We start from the raw sequence: 17,342 nt of genomic DNA on the forward strand, positions 1-17,342 counted from the left end.
TGCAGGAGTAGGCCATTCGGCCCTTCCAGCCTGCACCGCCATTCAATGAGTTCATGGCTGAACATGCAACTTCAGTACCCCATTCCTGCTTTCTCGCCATACCCCTTGATCCCCCTAGTAGTAAGGGCCACATCTAACTCATTTTTGAATATATTTAGTGAACTGGCCCCAACAACTTTCTGTGGTAGAGAATTCCACAGGTTCACAATTCTCTGAAGAAGTTTCTCCTCATCTCGGTCCTAAATGGCTTACCCCTTATCCTTAGACTGTGAGCCCTGGTTCTGGACTTCCCCAACATCGGGAACATTCTTCCTGCATCTAACCTGTCAGTCCCATCAGAATTTTATATGTTTCTATGAGGTCCCCTCTCATTCTTCTAAACTCCAGTGAATACAAGCCCAGTCGATCCAGTCTCTCCTCATATGTCAGTCCCGCCATCCCAGGAATCAGTCTGGTGAACCTTCGCTGCACTCCCTCAATAGCAAGAATGTCCTTCCTCAGATTAGGAGACCAAAACTGAACACAATATTCCAGGTGAGGCCTCACCAAGGCCCTGTACAACTGCAGTAAGACCTCCCTGCTCCTATACTCAAATCCTCTCGCTATGAAGACCAACATGCCATTTGCCGCCTTCACCGCCTGCTGTACCTACATGCCAACTTTCAATGACTGATGTACCATGACACCCAGGTCTCGTTGCACCTCCCCTTTTCCTAATCTGTCAAAAGCTAATCTGTTCCTAATCAAAACCACGAAGGGGTCTCGACCGATTGGGTCAGCACTCGCCTGGTTCCGTTCAGATCGTAGCCCGAGAATCACCTGCAACGACTTCTCTTCCCGCGCCCGTAACGTCACCACTCTCGTGTCCCCAAGTATCAATCCTCGGCCCCCATCCTATTTCTCATCCACATGCTGCCCCTCAGTGACATCATCCGAAAACACAGCGTCAGTTTCCACAGGAAACTTCACCCTCCCCCCACTTCTCTCAACCCCCTCCATGGTCTCTAAACTGTCAGGCTGCTTGTATGTGGATACCAGAACTATGCACAGTGCTCCCAGTGTGGTCTAACCCAGGTATATGGAGACCAGAACTGTGCACAGTGCTCCTAGTGTGGTCTAACCCAGGTATATGGAGACCAGAACTGTGCACGGTGCTCCCAGTGTGGTCTAACCCAGGTATATGGAGACCAGAACTATGCACAGTGCTCCCAGTGTGGTCTAACCCAGGTATATGGAGACCAGAACTGTGCACAGTGCTCCTAGTGTGGTCTAACCCAGGTATATGGAGACCAGAACTGTGCACGGTGCTCCCAGTGTGGTCTAACCCAGGTATATGGAGACCAGAACTGTGCACAGTGCTCCCAGTGTGGTCTAACCCAGGTATATGGAGACCAGAACTATGCACAGTGCTCCCAGTGTGGTCTAACCCAGGTATATGGAGACCAGAACTGTGCACAGTGCTCCTAGTGTGGTCTAACCCGGGTATACGGAGACCAGAACTGTGCACGGTGCTCCCAGTGTGGTCTAACCCGGGTATATGGAGACCAGAACTGTGCACGGTGCTCCCAGTGTGCTCTAACCCAAGGTATCACCATCATAAAGAGTCCCTCGGAATCGAGGAAGACTTGCTTCCCACTCTAAACACGAGTCCTTAGGTGGCTGAACAGTCCAATACAGGAACCACAGTCCCTGTCACAGGTGGGACAGATAGTCGTTGAGGGAAGGGGAGGGTGGGACTGGTTTGCCGCACGCTCCTTCCGCTGCCTGCGCTTGGTTTCTGCACGCTCTCGGCGACGAGACTCGAGGTGCTCAGCGCCCTCCCGGATGCACTTCCTCCACTTAGGGCGGACTGGTCTTTGGGCCAGGGACTCCCAGGTGTCGGTGGGGATGTTGCACTTTATCAGGGAGGCTTTGAGGGTGGTCCCTTGTAACGTTCCCTCTGTCCACCTGGGGCTCGTTTGCCCGTGAAGGAGTTCCGGGTAGAGCGCTTGCTTTGGGGAGTCTTGTGTCTGGAGGATCATGCGGACAATATGGCCCTGCCCAGCGGAGCTGGTCGAGTGTGGTCAGTGCTTCGATGCTGGGGATGTTGGGCCTGAAGGGTGGAAGATGGGATAGTATTTCTTGAATCGGACGTCCCTTTTTAAAATACTTCCCCCCCCCCCCCCCTCCACCACACAGGGGCTCCGGAGACCCCAGCAAGAAAAAGCAGCACATTTGCCACATCGTGGGCTGCGGGAAGGTATACGGGAAAACCTCACACCTACGTGCTCACCTGAGGTGGCACACCGGCGAGAGACCCTTTGTCTGCAACTGGCTCTTCTGTGGAAAGAGGTTCACACGCTCCGACGAGCTCCAGAGGCACAAACGGACGCACACAGGTGAGGGGTCGGGGGGGAGACAGGGAGGGGGGTGGGGCGACGTGGGTTGCGAAAGAAAGAGTTTGCATTCATATAGCGCCTTTCCACCAACGAAGCACTTTCGAAGTGCGGTCGCTGTTGTAATGTGGGAAACACTAATTTGCGCACAGCAAGCTCCCGCACACTGACCCGGATAATGGTTTGCTTTTTAAGCCGTGTTGGTCGAGGGGGGCATCGTGGAGAACACCCCATCTAAGAGGGCCTCGGTTTTAATCTCTCCCTCAGTACTGCCCCTCCGACAGTGCGGCGCTCCCTCAGTACTGCCCCTCCGACAGTGTGGCACTCTCTCAGTACTGCCCCTCCGACAGTGCGCCGCTCCCTCAGTACTGCCCCTCTGACAGTGCGGTGCTCCCTCAGTACCGCCCCTCCGACAGTGCGGGGCTCCCTCAGTACTGCCCCTCCGACAGTGCGGCGCTCCCTCAGTACCGCCCCTCCGACAGTGCGGCGCTCCCTCAGTACCGCCCCTCCGACAGTGCGGCGCTCCCTCAGTACTGCCCCTCCGACAGTGCGGCGCTCCCTCAGTACTGCCCCTCCGACAGTGCGGCGCTCCCTCAGTGTTGCCCCTCCGACAGTACGGCGCTGTGTGTAAGTGTGTGTGTCGGTCGGTCGGTCGGTCGGTGTGTGTGTGTGTGTGTGTGCGTGTGTGTGTGTGTGTGTGTGTGTGTGTCGGTCGGTGTGTGTGTGTGTGTGTGTGTGTCGGTCGGTGTGTGTGTGTGTGTGTCGGTCGGTGCGTGTGTGTGTGTCGGTGTGGGGGTGTATGTCGGTCGGGGCGTATATGTGTGTGTGTGTCGGTCGGTGTGTGTGTGTGTCGGTCGGTGTGTGTGTGTGTCGGTCGGTGTGTGTGTGTGTCGGTCGGTGTGTGTGTGTGTCGGTCGGTGTGTGTGTGTGTCGGTCGGTGTGTGTGTGTGTCGGTCGGTGTGTGTGTGTGTCGGTCGGGACGTGTGTGTGTGTGTGTCGGTCGGGACGTGTGTGTGTGTGTGTCGGTCGGTGCGTGTTTGTGTGTGTGTCGGTCGGTGTGTGTGTGTGTCGGTCGGTGTGTGTGTGTGTCGGTCGGTGTGTGTGTGTGTCGGTCGGGACGTGTGTGTGTGTGTGTCGGTCGGTGCGTGTGTGTGTGTGTGTGTCGGTCGGTCGGTGCGTGTGTGTCGGTCGGTGTGGGGGTGTATGTCGGTCGGGGCGTATATGTGTGTGTGTGTCGGTCGGTGTGTGTGTGTGTCGGTCGGTGTGTGTGTGTGTGTGTGTCGGTCGGTGTGTGTGTGTGTGTGTCGGTCGGGGTGTATGTCAGTCGGGGCGTATATGTGTGTGTCGGTCGGGGTGTATGTCAGTCGGGGCGTATATGTGTGTGTCGGTCGGTTATGTTGCTCAGGCACTCCCTCTGGGGGCCGAAAAGATAAAGTGAGTGCAGAGTTGTGCAGACCAGCTGATGACACAAAACTAGGTGGGATTGTGAGTTGTGAGAAGGACGCAGGACGATTGAGATAGGTTGAGTGAGTGGGCAAACACATGGCAGATGCAGTATAATGCGGATAAATGTGAAGTTATCTCCTTTGGTCGGGAAAACAGAAGGACAAAGTATTATTTAAATGGTGATGGCTTGGGAAGTGTGGATGTACAGAGGGACCTGGGTGTCCCTGTACACCAGACATTGTAAGCAAACACGCAGGTGCAGCAAGCAGTTCGGGAGGCCAATGGTATGTTGGCTTTCATTGCAAGAGGGTTTGAGTACAGGAGCAAGGATGTCTGACTGCAGTTATACAGGGCCTTGGTGAGACCACACCTGGAGTATTGTGAGCAGTTTTGGTCTCCTTACCTAAGGAAGGATATACTTGCCAGAGAGGGAGTGCAGCGAAGGTTCACCAGACTGATTCCTGGGAGGGCAGGACTGCCGTATGAGGAGAGATTGGGTCGACTGGGCCTGTATTCACTGGAGTTGAGAAGAATGAGAGGAGATCTCATTGAAAGGTATAAAATTCTGACGGGGTTGGACAGACTGGATGCGGGGAGGATGTTTCCCCGGGGCTGGGAAGTCTAAAACAAGGGGTCACACAGTCTCAGGATACGGGGGAGGAAATTTAGGAGCGAGATGAGGAGAAACGTTCTCACTCAGAGGGTGGTGAACCTGTGGAATTCTCTACCACAGAAGGCTGTGGAGGCCAAGTCACTGAATATATTTAAGAGGGAGTTAGATAGATTTCTAGACATTAAAGGCATCAAGGGGTATGGGGAGACAGCGGGAATATGGTGTTGAGATAGAGGGTCGGCCATGATCGTATTGAATGGCGGTGCAGGTTCGAAGGGCCGAATGGCCAACTCCTGCACCTAATTTCTATATTTCTATGTACCTGAGGAGTTAAACAATCTCTGCGTTTGATTTGCAGGCCGGGATTAGTTAGTGGCAGGGCAGGGGGTGTGCCTGCTACCGATTACCATAAATCACTCAGCCATATAAGGAGATATTGGGGACAGGTGACTAAAAGCTGGGTCGAAGAGGGAGGTTTTCAGGAGCGTCTTGAAGGAGGAGGAGAGAGGCGGAGAGGTTTAGGGAGGGAGTTCCAGAGCTTTGGGATAGCAGGCAGCTGAAGGCACGGCCACCGATGGTGGAGCGATGGAGACCGGGGGCGGGTGTTCGAGTTTGGAATAATGAGGTGATCTTACCGAAGGGCATAAAATTCTGAGGGGGCTGGACAGGGTGGATGCAGAGAGGATGTTTCCCCCTCGTGGGGGGAATTTAGAAATAGGGGGCATAATTTACAAAAGGATATACTTGCTTTGGAGGCAGTTCAGAGAAGGTTCACTCGGTTGATTCCGGGGATGAGGGGGTTGACTTATGAGGAAAGGTTGAGGAGGTTGGGCCTCTACTCATTGGAGTTTAGAAGAATGAGAGGTGATCTTATGGAAACGTATCAGATTATGAGGGGGGCTCGACAAGGTGGATGCAGAGAGGATGTTCCCACTGATGGGGGAGACTAGAACTAGGGGGCATGGTCTTAGAATAAGGGGCCGCCCATTTAAAACTGAGATGAGGAGGAATTTCTTCTCTCAGAGGGTTGTAAATCTGTGGAATTCTCTGCCCCAGAGAGCTGTGGAGGCTGGGACATTGAATATATTTAAGGTGGAGATAGACAGATTTTTGAGCGATAAGGGAGTGAAGGGTTATGGGGAGCGGGCGGGGAAGTGGAGCTGAGTCCATGATCGGATCAGCCATGGTCGTATTAAATGGCGGAGCAGGCTCGAGGGGCCGAATGGCCGACTCCTGCTCTTATTTCTGGTCTTAAAACCAGCTTTTGGTCACCTGCCCTAATTTCTGTTTGTTTTTTTTTAACGGGTTTGTATTTCTCAATCGTTGACCGTGATGCAATGTCTCTTGTCTCACCGCCCCCCCGCCCCCTCCCCTCCCCTCCCTCCCCCTCTCAGGTGAGAAGAAATTTGCCTGCCCGCAGTGCCCCAAGCGGTTCATGAGGAGCGACCACCTCTCGAAGCACATCAAGACCCACCAGAACAAGAAGGCGGTGGTGGGGGTGGGGGTGGCAGGCGGGGTGGTGTCGGTCAACGTCACGGCGGTTCCACTGGAGGGGGCCGTCTCCACCTCCACCTCCGGCGTCGGCACCCCCCTCATCTCGGCCACCGGCGTGGTCATGGAGACCATCCCGCACGACGGCATCGCCCGGCTGGGCGCCAGCGGCGGGGGCAGCATCGTGGTCAGCGGAGTGACGGGAGGAGGCGGAGCGGGGAGCTCCGCGACCGGGGGCATTAGCGTCATGCAAGTGTCTGACCTTCAGACCATCAACATCAGCGGTAACGGTTACTGATCGCGGGGGGGGGGGGCGCGGGGGGGGTGTTTAAAACCGCGCGCGCGTGCAGGTGCGCCCCTCACCCCGGATATGTCGCTGTTCGGGGTACGGGGTACTCCTGCACGTCGCTCGCACAGTTCGACGACCCTTTGATAAATTATATTATCAATGCAATACCTTTTTTCTTACACAAGCCTTTCGTTTTTAAAAACAGGAAATAATGAACACAAAAAGGGGGCGCCTGGGGGGGAGGGGGGAAGGGGGGGAGGAAAGGGTGGCAGGGGGATTAAACCAATATCGCAAATAGAAACGTGGGGGAGGGGGCCGTGACAAATTTCTGCCGCCGATGCCTTAACCTATTTTAATTGCCGCACCCTCGCTCCCCCGACCTGCTGACCCACTCCCCACGTGCGTTTTTAACAGAGAAATCTCGACAGACAGAGAGAACACATTCGCGCAGTCCTAAGATAATCTGTTTTTATTATATTTTTATCATAGATAAAGAAACGATTTTTCTTTTGTTAAATTAATTAAATCGCCTTTGTTGCCTAAGGGAGTAGGCGGAGGGCGGAGATTGAATTAACGTGTACGTGTGTGTGTGTGTACGTGTGTGTGTGTGTACGTGTGTGTGTGTGTACGTGTGTGTGTGTGTGTACGTGTGTGTGTGTGTGTACGTGTGTGTGTGTGTGTACGTGTGTGTGTGTGTACGTGTGTGTGTGTGTACGTGTGTGTGTGTGTGTACGTGTGTGTGTGTGTGTACGTGTGTGTGTGTGTGTACGTGTGTGTGTGTACGTGTGTGTGTGCGCGCGCGAGTCGAGGGAAGGAGGAGATTGGGGGAGGGGGGAACTGGGTCGGGTGCGTTTTAAGCCGCGTGTTTGTGTGGTGGTCCCTTAATTCAGCTGCTGGCTTCAGACCCGTTGTGGTAACCGTATTGCAATTGTCTTCCCTCCGTCTCCTATTATGGAGCAGGCTCGAGGGGCTGAATGGCCTCCTCCTGTTCCTAATGTAACAGGCTCGAGGGGCTGAACGGCCTCCTACTGTTCCTAATGTAACAGGCTCGAGGGGCTGAATGGCCCCCTCCTGTTCCTAATGTAACAGGCTCGAGGGGCTGAATGGCCCCCTCCTGTTCCTAATGTAACAGGCTCGAGGGGCTGAATGGCCCCCTCCTGTTCCTAATGTAACAGGCTCGAGGGGCTGAATGGCCTCCTCCTGTTCCTAATGTAACAGGCTCGAGGGGCTGAATGGCCTCCTGTTCCTAATGTAACAGGCTCGAGGGGCTGAACGGCCTCCTCCTGTTCCTAATGTAACAGGCTCGAGGGGCTGAATGGCCTCCTCCTGTTCCTAATGTAACAGGCTCGAGGGGCTGAATGGCCCCCTCCTGTTCCTAATGTAACAGCTCGAGGGGCTGAATGGCCCCCTCCTGTTCCTAATGTAACAGGCTCGAGGGGCTGAATGGCCCCCTCCTGTTCCTAATGTAACAGCTCGAGGGGCTGAATGGCCTCCTCCTGTTCCTAATGTAACAGGCTCGAGGGGCTGAATGGCCCCCTCCTGTTCCTAATGTAACAGACTCGAGGGGCTGAATGGCCGTTCGGCCCCTCGAGTCTGCTCCGCCATTCAATCAGATCACAGCTGGTCTGTTCATCAGTTCCATCCGCCCACCTTGGTTCTGTAACCCTTAATACCCTTACCCCAGCAAACACTGTAATTGTACGGAAGTAGATGGAGAGCGAGAGAGAGAGACCGACACTCGGGAGGGAAACGTGCCCATGGACTCGGCCCCTCGAGCCTGCTCCGCCATTCAATGAGATCGCGGCTGATCTACCTCAACCCCACTTCCCCGCCCGATCCCTCGATTCCCTTAATATCCAAAAAAAATCCATCGATCCTAGCCTTGAACATACTCAACGACTGAGCCTCCACTGCCCTCTGGGGCAGATAATTCCAAAGATTCACCCCCCTCTGAGTGAAGAAATTCCTCCTCATCTCAGTCCTAAATGGCCGACCCCTTATCCTGAGACTGTGTGACCCCTGGTTCTAGACTTCCCAGCCCGGGGGGAAACACCTTCCCTGCATCTACCCTGTCAAGCCCTCTGTGAGTGAACAGGCTCGAGGGGCTGAATGGTCTCCTCCTGTTCCTAATGTAACAGGCTCGAGGGGCTGAACGGCCTCCTCCTGTTCCTAATGTAACAGGCTCGAGGGGCTGAACGGCCTCCTCCTGTTCCTAATGTAACAGGCTCGAGGGGCTGAACAGCCTCCTCCTGTTCCTAATGTAACAGGCTCGAGGGGCTGAACAGCCTCCTCCTGTTCCTAATGTAACAGCCTTTCAGTGTGTACCCCCTGTCAATCCCCCTCAGAATCTTGTTTCAATGCGACCACCTCTCATTCTTCAAAACTCCAGAGAGGATGGGCTCAATCTCTCTTCATAGGACACTCCATCCCAGGGATCAGACTAGTCATTGCACCCCCCTCTTCCGACAATTTATCCTTCCTTGTGTGAGGAGACCAAAGCTGTGTGCAGTACTCCAGGTGTGGGCTCAGCGGGGCCCTGTATAACTACAGCGTGACTTCCATAGTCTTGTACTCCCAAGACCGAAAGCTAATAGACGCAAGGGGGCCATGAAGTCTTCACCTTGAGCCTCTTGACTGTGGCAGAGGAAGCATTTTAAATGACCTCTTTTATATATTAAAAAAAATACATATATATATTTCTAACGAATGAATGGAATTTTAGAGATACAGAGCTTGTAGGCACTTTCTCTCAATCATTGGTTTTAATCTCCCAAGGCGTGTCTTGTTTATTTTTTTGTTTTGAAAGTGCTCTGTTTTACAAATCACTTAAACCACCCCCCCCCCACCCCGCAGAGGGTGAGAGGGGTTGTGGGGAGAGAGCGAGAGAGAGCTGAAAGGTTGTGAGAGGGAGCGACTGATGATGAGCGACCGACAGCAGAGGGTTGCGTGGGGGGTGGGGGGGATTAAGCCTTGGGGCCTTGCAGTCTGCTGCCTCCTGAACTATGTTTTAATTACCTCCCTGTCGCGACCACCTCTCTGAAATCTCCGTCACCCCCCCCGCCCACCCCGAATTAAAAGCACCCGGGTCTCGACCCGCGATTCGTGGCCCGCCCTTATCGCCAGTTGCTTTCCTCCTCCGCTGTTTAAAGATTCGTTCCTGGGCTGTGGGCGTCGCTGGCATTTATCGCCCCTTGAGAAGGTGGTGGTGAGCCCCCTTCTTGAACCGCTGCAGTCCGTGTGGTGAAGGTGCTCCCACAGTGCTGTTAGGGAGGGAGTTCCAGGATTGTGACCCAGCGACGATGAAGGAACGGCCGATATATTCCCAAGTCAGGATGGTGTGTGACTGGGAGGGGAACGTGGAGGGGGTGGTGTTCCCATGCGCCTGCTGCCCTTGTCCCTCGAGGCGGGTAGAGGTGGCGGGTTTGGGAGGTGCTGCCGAAGAAGCCTTGGCGAGTTGCCGCCGTGCATCTTGTAGACGGTGCACACTGCAGCCACGGTGCGCCGGTGGTGGAGGGAGTGAGTGTTGGAGGTGGTGGAGGGAGTGAGTGTTGGAGGTGGTGGAGGGAGTGAGTGTTGGAGGTGGTGGAGGGAGTGAGTGTTGGAGGTGGTGGAGGGAGTGAGTGTTGGAGGTGGTGGAGGGAGTGAGTGTTGAAGGTGGTGGAGGGAGTGAATGTTGGAGGTGGTGGAGGGAGTGAGTGTTGGAGGTGGTGGAGGGAGTGAGTGTTGGAGGTGGTGGGGAGCGTGGCCCATCGAGCGGCCTGCTTTGTCCTGGATGGTGTCGAGCTTCTCGAGTGTTTGTTGGAGCTGCAACTCATCCAGGCAAGTGGGGAGTGTTCCCTCACACTCCTGACTTATGTCTTGTCGATGGTGGGAAGGCTTTGGGGAGTCGGGAGGTGAGACACTGGCCTGGGGCAAGCGCAGAGAGCAGATCCCTTATCTTACTTTTTAAACAGCTGAGCATCCCGTCGGATCGTTGGTGTGGGGGGGGGGGTCTCAAATATCGCGAGAATCATTTTTTTAAAAACGTACCGACGTGTTTAGTTTGGGCTCGAATCAGTGTCAAATTGTCGGGGGCGGGTGTTGCGTGGTGCGGGACAGGGAAGTGGGGGCCACCATGTGATAGCTTTTTTTTGACACTTTCGATTCCCCCTCCTCCCTCCCTCCACGTGTGTGTGTGTGTGGGTCTCTAACCCTTCCCATATCCCCATCTCTCTCTCTCTCTCTCTCTCTCTCTCTGTCTTACCGAGCGCAGTTTTCTCCGCACCTCTCCCCCCCCCCCCCCCCCCAACGTCAAATCATTTTTATTTCAACAGTTCATTTTATAAAAAAAAACAGATTATCTTTGGGACGTTTTATATTTTCGTTGCAAGAAGACAAGGGGGGTGTGATGGGGAGGGAGGGAGTGTTTTTTTTTTGACGGGAGGGAGGGCACAAATCAAATTTCTGATTTTTTGCAGAATTATTATTTTTTTTTACTGTTTTTTTTTATAAGAAAACGATTTGGGGGGGAAAAAAAACCCGAGAGGTATATATATATATATGTGTGTGTGTGTGTATGTGTGCGTATGGGGTGAAAATGATCGGAAAAATTTGTAATTTTCTCTCTTTAACCCGGTTGTGCGTCGGGAGCAGAGTCGTGTCGTTCTTGAGACCTTTTCGACGTTGCGGGTTTTTGTAACGCGAATGGTTTCAGCAACGGGCAGTGGAGTTTTGTTTTTATATATCTTTCTCTCGTGTGTCTCTTTCATGGTGGGGGTGGGTGGATACGCTTCAGCCTCGGAGGGGGGGGGCGCTGGGGTAGGAAGTGTGTGTGTGTGTGTGTGTGTATACAGCCGATGATCGCACTTGTAAATATATATTTTTTTGAATTGTAATTAATTTTTTTTTTCGCCCGCCCGCCCCTTGAGTTTTAATTGTTTTCCCAGCCGTAAAAATCGTCGGATGTCTGGTGGCCAGCACGACTCAACCCGACCTTTCTGCCCCCACCCCCACCCTCTCTCTCTCTCTCTCTCTCTCTCTCACTCTCTCCCCCGCTCACTCAACCCTCCTTACTTAATTTGTACTGTGTGCAGTTTGCAAAATTGTTGCCTCTATTATCACAGCACGATACGTAGAAAATAGGTGCAGGAGTAGGCCATTCGAGCCTGCACCGCCATTCAATATGATCATGGCTGATCATGCAACTTCAGTACCCCATTCCTGCTTTCTCTCCATACCCCTTGATCCCTTTAGCCGTAAGGGCCACATCTAACTCCCTTTTGAACATATCCAACGAACTGGCCCCAACAACTTTCTGTGGTAGAGAATTCCACAGGTTCACCACTCTCTGGGTGAAGAAGTTTCTCCTCATCTGGGTCCTAAATGGCTTGCCCCTTATCCTTAGACTGTGATCCCTGGTTCTGGACTTCCCCAACATCGGGAACATTCTTCCTGCATCCAACCTGTCCAATCCCGTCAGAATTTTCTATGAGATCCCCTCTCATTCATCTAAATTCCAGTGAATATAAGCCTAGTCGATCCAGTCTTTCTTCATATGTCAGTCCTGCCATCCCAGGAATACAGCACAGGAAGATCCCATCGGGCCCATCGTTGCCCGTGCTGTGCCGGTTCTGTGACAGAGCGACCCAATCAGTCCCACTCCCCCCCCTGCCCTTTCCCCCACAGCCCTGTGAATTTTTCCCCTTCCAGTATTTACCCAATTCCCGGTTTGAAAGTCACGATTGAATCTGCTCCCACCGCCCTTTCAGACAGCGCATTCCCGATCACAACAACTCGCTGCGTAAACACATTCTCCCCCTCTGGTTCCATCGCCGATTATCGTCAATCCGTGTCCCTCTGGTTACTGCCATAACCACTCGCAAATTGTGAACGCCTCGATTAAATCTCCCCTTAACCTTCTCTGCTCGTCAGAAATAGGATCAGGAGTCGGCCATTCGGCCCCTCGAGCCTGCTCCGCCATTTAATACGACCACGGCTGATCTGATCATGGACTCAGCTCCACTTCCCCGCCCGCTCCCCATAACCCTTCACTCCCTTATCGCTCAAACATCTGTCTATCTCCACCTTAAATATATTCAATGTCCCAGCCTCCACAGCTCTCTGGGGCAGAGAATTCCACAGATTTACAACCCTCTGAGAGAAGAAATTCCTCCTCATCTCAGTTTTAAATGGGCGGCCCCTTATTCTAAGATTAAGCTGCAAGGAGAACAACCCTAACTTCTCCAGACTATCCACTGAAGTCTCTCATCCCCTCCCCTCCCAAGCTTTCTGTTCAGGCAGTTCTGTGATGGAATCCATGTTGTGACCTTGTGTCTCTGCCCCCAAGAGATTGTAGTCCGCGGTATCAATAAAGCCCCCTCCCTCCGACACCGATTGACGGTCGCGCTTGATGCGAGACCAGTCGTCACGCAGTCACGCGCACGTACGCAGACGCTGGTGTCGCCGAACCCGTCCCCAGCCGCCGAGCGAGCCAAGAGGTGGTTTTAGAAGCGGCGGTGCGGAGAGAGAGAGAGGAGACTGGGTGCAGAGAGAGAGGAGACTGGGTGCAGAGAGAGAGGAGACTGGGTGCAGAGAGAGAGGAGACTGGGTGCAGAGAGAGAGGAGACTGGGTGCAGAGAGAGAGGAGACTGGGTGCAGAGAGAGAGAGAGGAGACTGGGTGCAGAGAGAGAGAGGAGACTGGGTGCAGAGAGAGAGAGAGAGGAGACTGGGTGCGGAGAGAGAGAGAGGAGACTGGGTGCAGAGAGAGAGGAGACTGGGTGAGGAGAGAGAGAGAGGAGACTGGGTGCGGAGAGAGAGAGAGAGGAGACTGGGTGCAGAGAGAGAGAGAGAGGAGACTGGGTGCGGAGAGAGAGAGAGAGAGAGGAGACTGGGTGCAGAGAGAGAGAGAGAGGAGACTGGGTGCGGAGAGAGAGGAGACTGGGTGAGGAGAGAGAGAGAGGAGACTGGGTGAGGAGAGAGAGAGAGGAGACTGGGTGCAGAGAGAGAGGAGACTGGGTGCGGAGAGAGAGAGAGAGGAGACTGGGTGCAGAGAGAGAGAGAGAGGAGACTGGGTGCGGAGAGAGAGAGAGAGAGAGGAGACTGGGTGCAGAGAGAGAGAGAGAGGAGACTGGGTGCGGAGAGAGAGAGAGAGAGGAGACTGGGTGCAGAGAGAGAGGAGACTGGGTGCAGAGAGAGAGGAGACTGGGTGCAGAGAGAGAGGAGACTGGGTGCAGAGAGAGAGAGAGGAGACTGGGTGCAGAGAGAGGGAGAGAGGAGACTGGGTGCAGAGAGAGAGGAGACTGGGTGCGGAGAGAGAGGAGACTGGGTGCAGAGAGAGAGAGAGAGGAGACTGGGTGCAGAGAGAGAGAGAGAGGAGACTGGGTGCGGAGAGAGAGAGAGAGAGGAGACTGGGTGCGGAGAGAGAGAGAGGAGACTGGGTGCAGAGAGAGAGAGAGGAGACTGGGTGCAGAGAGAGAGGAGACTGGGTGCAGAGAGAGAGAGAGAGGAGACTGGGGGTGCAGAGAGAGAGAGAGAGGAGACTGGGTGCGGAGAGAGAGAGAGAGGAGACTGGGTGCGGAGAGAGAGAGAGAGGAGACTGGGTGCGGAGAGAGAGAGAGAGAGGAGACTGGGTGCGGAGAGAGAGGAGACTGGGTGCAGAGAGAGAGAGGAGACTGGGTGCGGAGAGAGAGAGAGAGAGGAGACTGGGTGCAGAGAGAGAGAGGAGACTGGGTGCGGAGAGAGAGAGGAGACTGGGTGCGGAGAGAGAGAGAGGAGACTGGGTGCGGAGAGAGAGAGAGAGAGGAGACTGGGTGCAGAGAGAGAGAGGAGACTGGGTGCGGAGAGAGAGAGGAGACTGGGTGCGGAGAGAGAGAGAGAGAGAGAGGAGACTGGGTGCAGAGAGAGAGAGAGGAGACTGGGTGCGAGAGAGAGAGAGAGAGAGGAGACTGGGTGCAGAGAGAGAGAGAGGAGACTGGGTGCGAGAGAGAGAGAGAGAGAGAGGAGACTGGGTGCAGAGAGAGAGAGAGAGCGAGAGAGAGAGAGGAGGGTTGCGGAGAGAGACGGCGTGAATTAATCCGCACCTTTAGAACTTACTGCGGGAGAAAGAGAGACACAGTGGATCGGTTGCAGCGGTCTGCCTGAGTCTTGGTGGTCTCGTGTTAAAAAATAACCCAGTCGTTGGGTCAAAGATTGATTGGGCGCTGGGCAGGAGCAGGAAGATGGTGGATGTGAGTGATTGGTGGGTGTGGTCGAGAGAGAGCCAGCTGTCGGTAAAATGTTTTCCCAAAACCCCTGCCGTAATTTCGAACGCCCGTTAGTAAATGTTTCCCCTTCACCGACTCTGCTCCAAGGGGGAACAACCCCAGCTTTCTCCAGTCTCTCCCCACGTCGCTGAAGTTCCCCACATCCCCCTGGGACCATTCTGGTCACATCTCCGCCTTAACCTTCTCTGCTTCAAGTGGCCTCTCTGCACTCACCGGGTAACCACACCACTGTGCAAATCCAGCCAGTTGTCTTATAAATCTGGTTACCAGCTCTCCTGCCGTGGTAAACGTCACTCTGTCTACCCAATCGAAACCCCTTCCGAATTGTAAACGGCCTCCTCTTTTCGAGACACACACACACACTGCCTTTCCTGATAGTTATAACCCCTCAGTCCCAGTATCGTCCTTGTAAATCTCTGCTGGCAAGTTCATGAGGGAACCATACTTCTTGCAACGGTTTTTCGGTCCCTGTAGCGATGTGACTGATGTACTGCACCCTGCAGCATGTTCAAACAATGCTGCGCTCTTTCCCCCCTCAGACCTGTTCATTCCTTCGCCTTCTCAACGGTTTTATCCCCTTCTCAAATCCCTAAAACCCACGCCCGCTCTCCTCCCCCACACTCCCATAGCCCTGTGTCAATCCCCAAACTAATCCCACTGCCCCGCTCGCTCCCCGTAGCCCTGTATCAATCCCCAAAATAATCCCACTGCCCCGCTCTCTCCCCATAGCCCTGTATCAATCCCAAACTAATCCCACTGCCCCGCTCTCTCCCCATAGCCCTGTATCAATCCCCAAACTAATCCCACTGCCCCGCTCTTTCCCCATAGCTCTGTGTCAATCCCCAAACTAATCCCACTGCCCCGCTCTCTCCCCATAGCCCTGTATCAATCCCAAAACTAATCCCAATGCCCCGCTCTCTCCCCATAGCTCTGTATCAATCCCAAACTAGTCCCGCTCTCTCCCCATAGCCCTGTATCAATCCCAAACTAATCCCACTGCCCCACTCTCTCCCCATAGCCCTGTATAAATCCCAAACTAATCCCACTGCCCCGCTCTCCCCCATAGCCCTGTATAAATCCCAAACAAATCCCACTGCCCCGCTCTCTCCCCATAGCCCTGTATCAATCCCCAAACTAATCCCACTGCTTGTTCAATCTTTCCTGATCGTTGTAACATCTCAGTTCTGTTTTTTCACCCTCTCCAGTGCCTCTATATCCTTTTTATAATATGGAGACCAGAACTGTGCACGGTGCTCGCAGTGTGGTCTAACCATTCACGGTTAGACACAAGCACACACACACTCCATTCCTGGACTGTCTCTGCACAGAATAAAAAGAAGTGCATTCCTTATTTTAATTAAGAATTCTAAGCAATTGTTTCCAAATTGTGAGGGCCAATTGCATAGTGACTGAAGGCCCTGAGACCAGTGGACTGATAATTTATATCCTCTTTTGAAATTACATTGTAAGCGTCCGGGTGTGAGTGAGTTAGGCGCAAATCGTTCTGTGAGGGACTGCCAGCAAGCATCTCCTGGGGGAGCTGAACGGCCTCCTCCTGTTCCTAATGTAACAGGCTCGAGGGGCTGAATGGCCACCCCCTGTTCCTAATGTAACAGGCTCGAGGGACTGAACGGCATCCTCCTGTTCCGAATGTAACAGACTCGAGGGGCTGAATGGTCTCCTCCTGTTCCTAATGTAACAGGCTCGAGGGGCTGAACGGCCTCCTCCTGTTCCTAATGTAACAGGCTCGAGGGGCTGAATGGTCTCCTCCTGTTCCGAATGTAACAGACTCGAGGGGCTGAACGGCCTCCTCCTGTTCCTAATGTAACAGGCTCGAGGGGCTGAATGGTCTCCTCCTGTTCCGAATGTAACAGACTCGAGGGGCTGAATGGCCACCCCCTGTTCCTAATGTAACAGGCTCGAGGGACTGAATGGCCTCCTCCTGTTCCTAATGTAACAGACTCGAGGGGCTGAACGGCCTCCTCCTGTTCCTAATGTAACAGGCTCGAGGGGCTGAACGGCCTCCTCCTGTTCCTAATGTAACAGGCTCGAGGGGCTGAATGGCCACCCCCTGTTCCTAATGTAACAGGCTCGAGGGACTGAATGGCCCCCTCTTGCTGATTGGGTTTGCTTAAATATAATTTACTTTTCAGTCTTGTACAAGACTTTGTGCAGAATCCTCTTAAATATCCCCCTTGGTATATATCTCTCTCTCCCTCTCTCTCTCCCTCTCCGTGCCCTAGATTTTGGGAGGGGCAAATACTCCATTCTGTCACCAATCGAGTGCATAAGCCGGCCTGCACCCCCCACCCCCCAAGGTTTGTGCTTGAAGTGAGCGATTCCATGTTACTGACGCTCTCCATAAGAGACTAGAATGCACCTCCCCTCGGGAGCAGAGCTGGAGTTTCCAACGAGAGTTTGACCCCCCATCCCCAAGCCCTTTCCTCCTTTCCTCTCGGACAATAACACAGCACAGACGGAGGCCAAGCCATACAGTCCATCGTATCCACGCCGGCTCCGTCAAAGAGCGATCTCGTTACTCCTGCTCCCCTGCCCCGCATCCCTCCAAACATTCCTCATCCCAGTATTCATCCAATTGAAAGTTATTGAATTACTACTGAAAGTTGTTGGGGCCAGTTCGTTAGATATATTCAAAAGGGAGTTAGATGTGGCCCTTACGGCTAAAGGGATCAGGGGGTATGGAGAGAAAGCAGGAATGGGGTACTGAGGGAATGATCAGCCATGATCATATTGAATGGTGGTGCAGGCTCGAAGGGCCGAATGGCCTACTCCTGCACCTATTTTCTATGTTTCTACAGCTCTCTGAGGCAGCGCGTTCCAGATCACGACAACACGCTGCGTAAAAACACCTCTCCTCATAAGAAAT

At 53.7% G+C, this 17,342-nt stretch overlaps 1 protein-coding gene across 1 annotated transcript in view; it reads left to right on the forward strand.

Moving 5' to 3' along the window:
* Window positions 1–6,451, forward strand: part of sp1 (sp1 transcription factor) — a 91,799-nt gene extending 85,348 nt beyond the window's left edge. Inside the window, exons 5-6 of the mRNA XM_070874027.1 lie at window positions 2,179–2,378; window positions 5,829–6,451. Coding sequence (XP_070730128.1) covers window positions 2,179–2,378; window positions 5,829–6,223 — 595 coding nt within the window. The 3' untranslated portion in view covers window positions 6,224–6,451. The remainder of the gene's footprint in view (window positions 1–2,178; window positions 2,379–5,828) is intronic.
* Window positions 6,452–17,342: the final 10,891 nt, after the last annotated feature.

The sequence above is a fragment of the Pristiophorus japonicus genome, unplaced genomic scaffold (assembly GCF_044704955.1).
Source record: "Pristiophorus japonicus isolate sPriJap1 unplaced genomic scaffold, sPriJap1.hap1 HAP1_SCAFFOLD_647, whole genome shotgun sequence".
In the NCBI taxonomy this organism is placed as follows: domain Eukaryota; kingdom Metazoa; phylum Chordata; class Chondrichthyes; family Pristiophoridae; genus Pristiophorus; species Pristiophorus japonicus.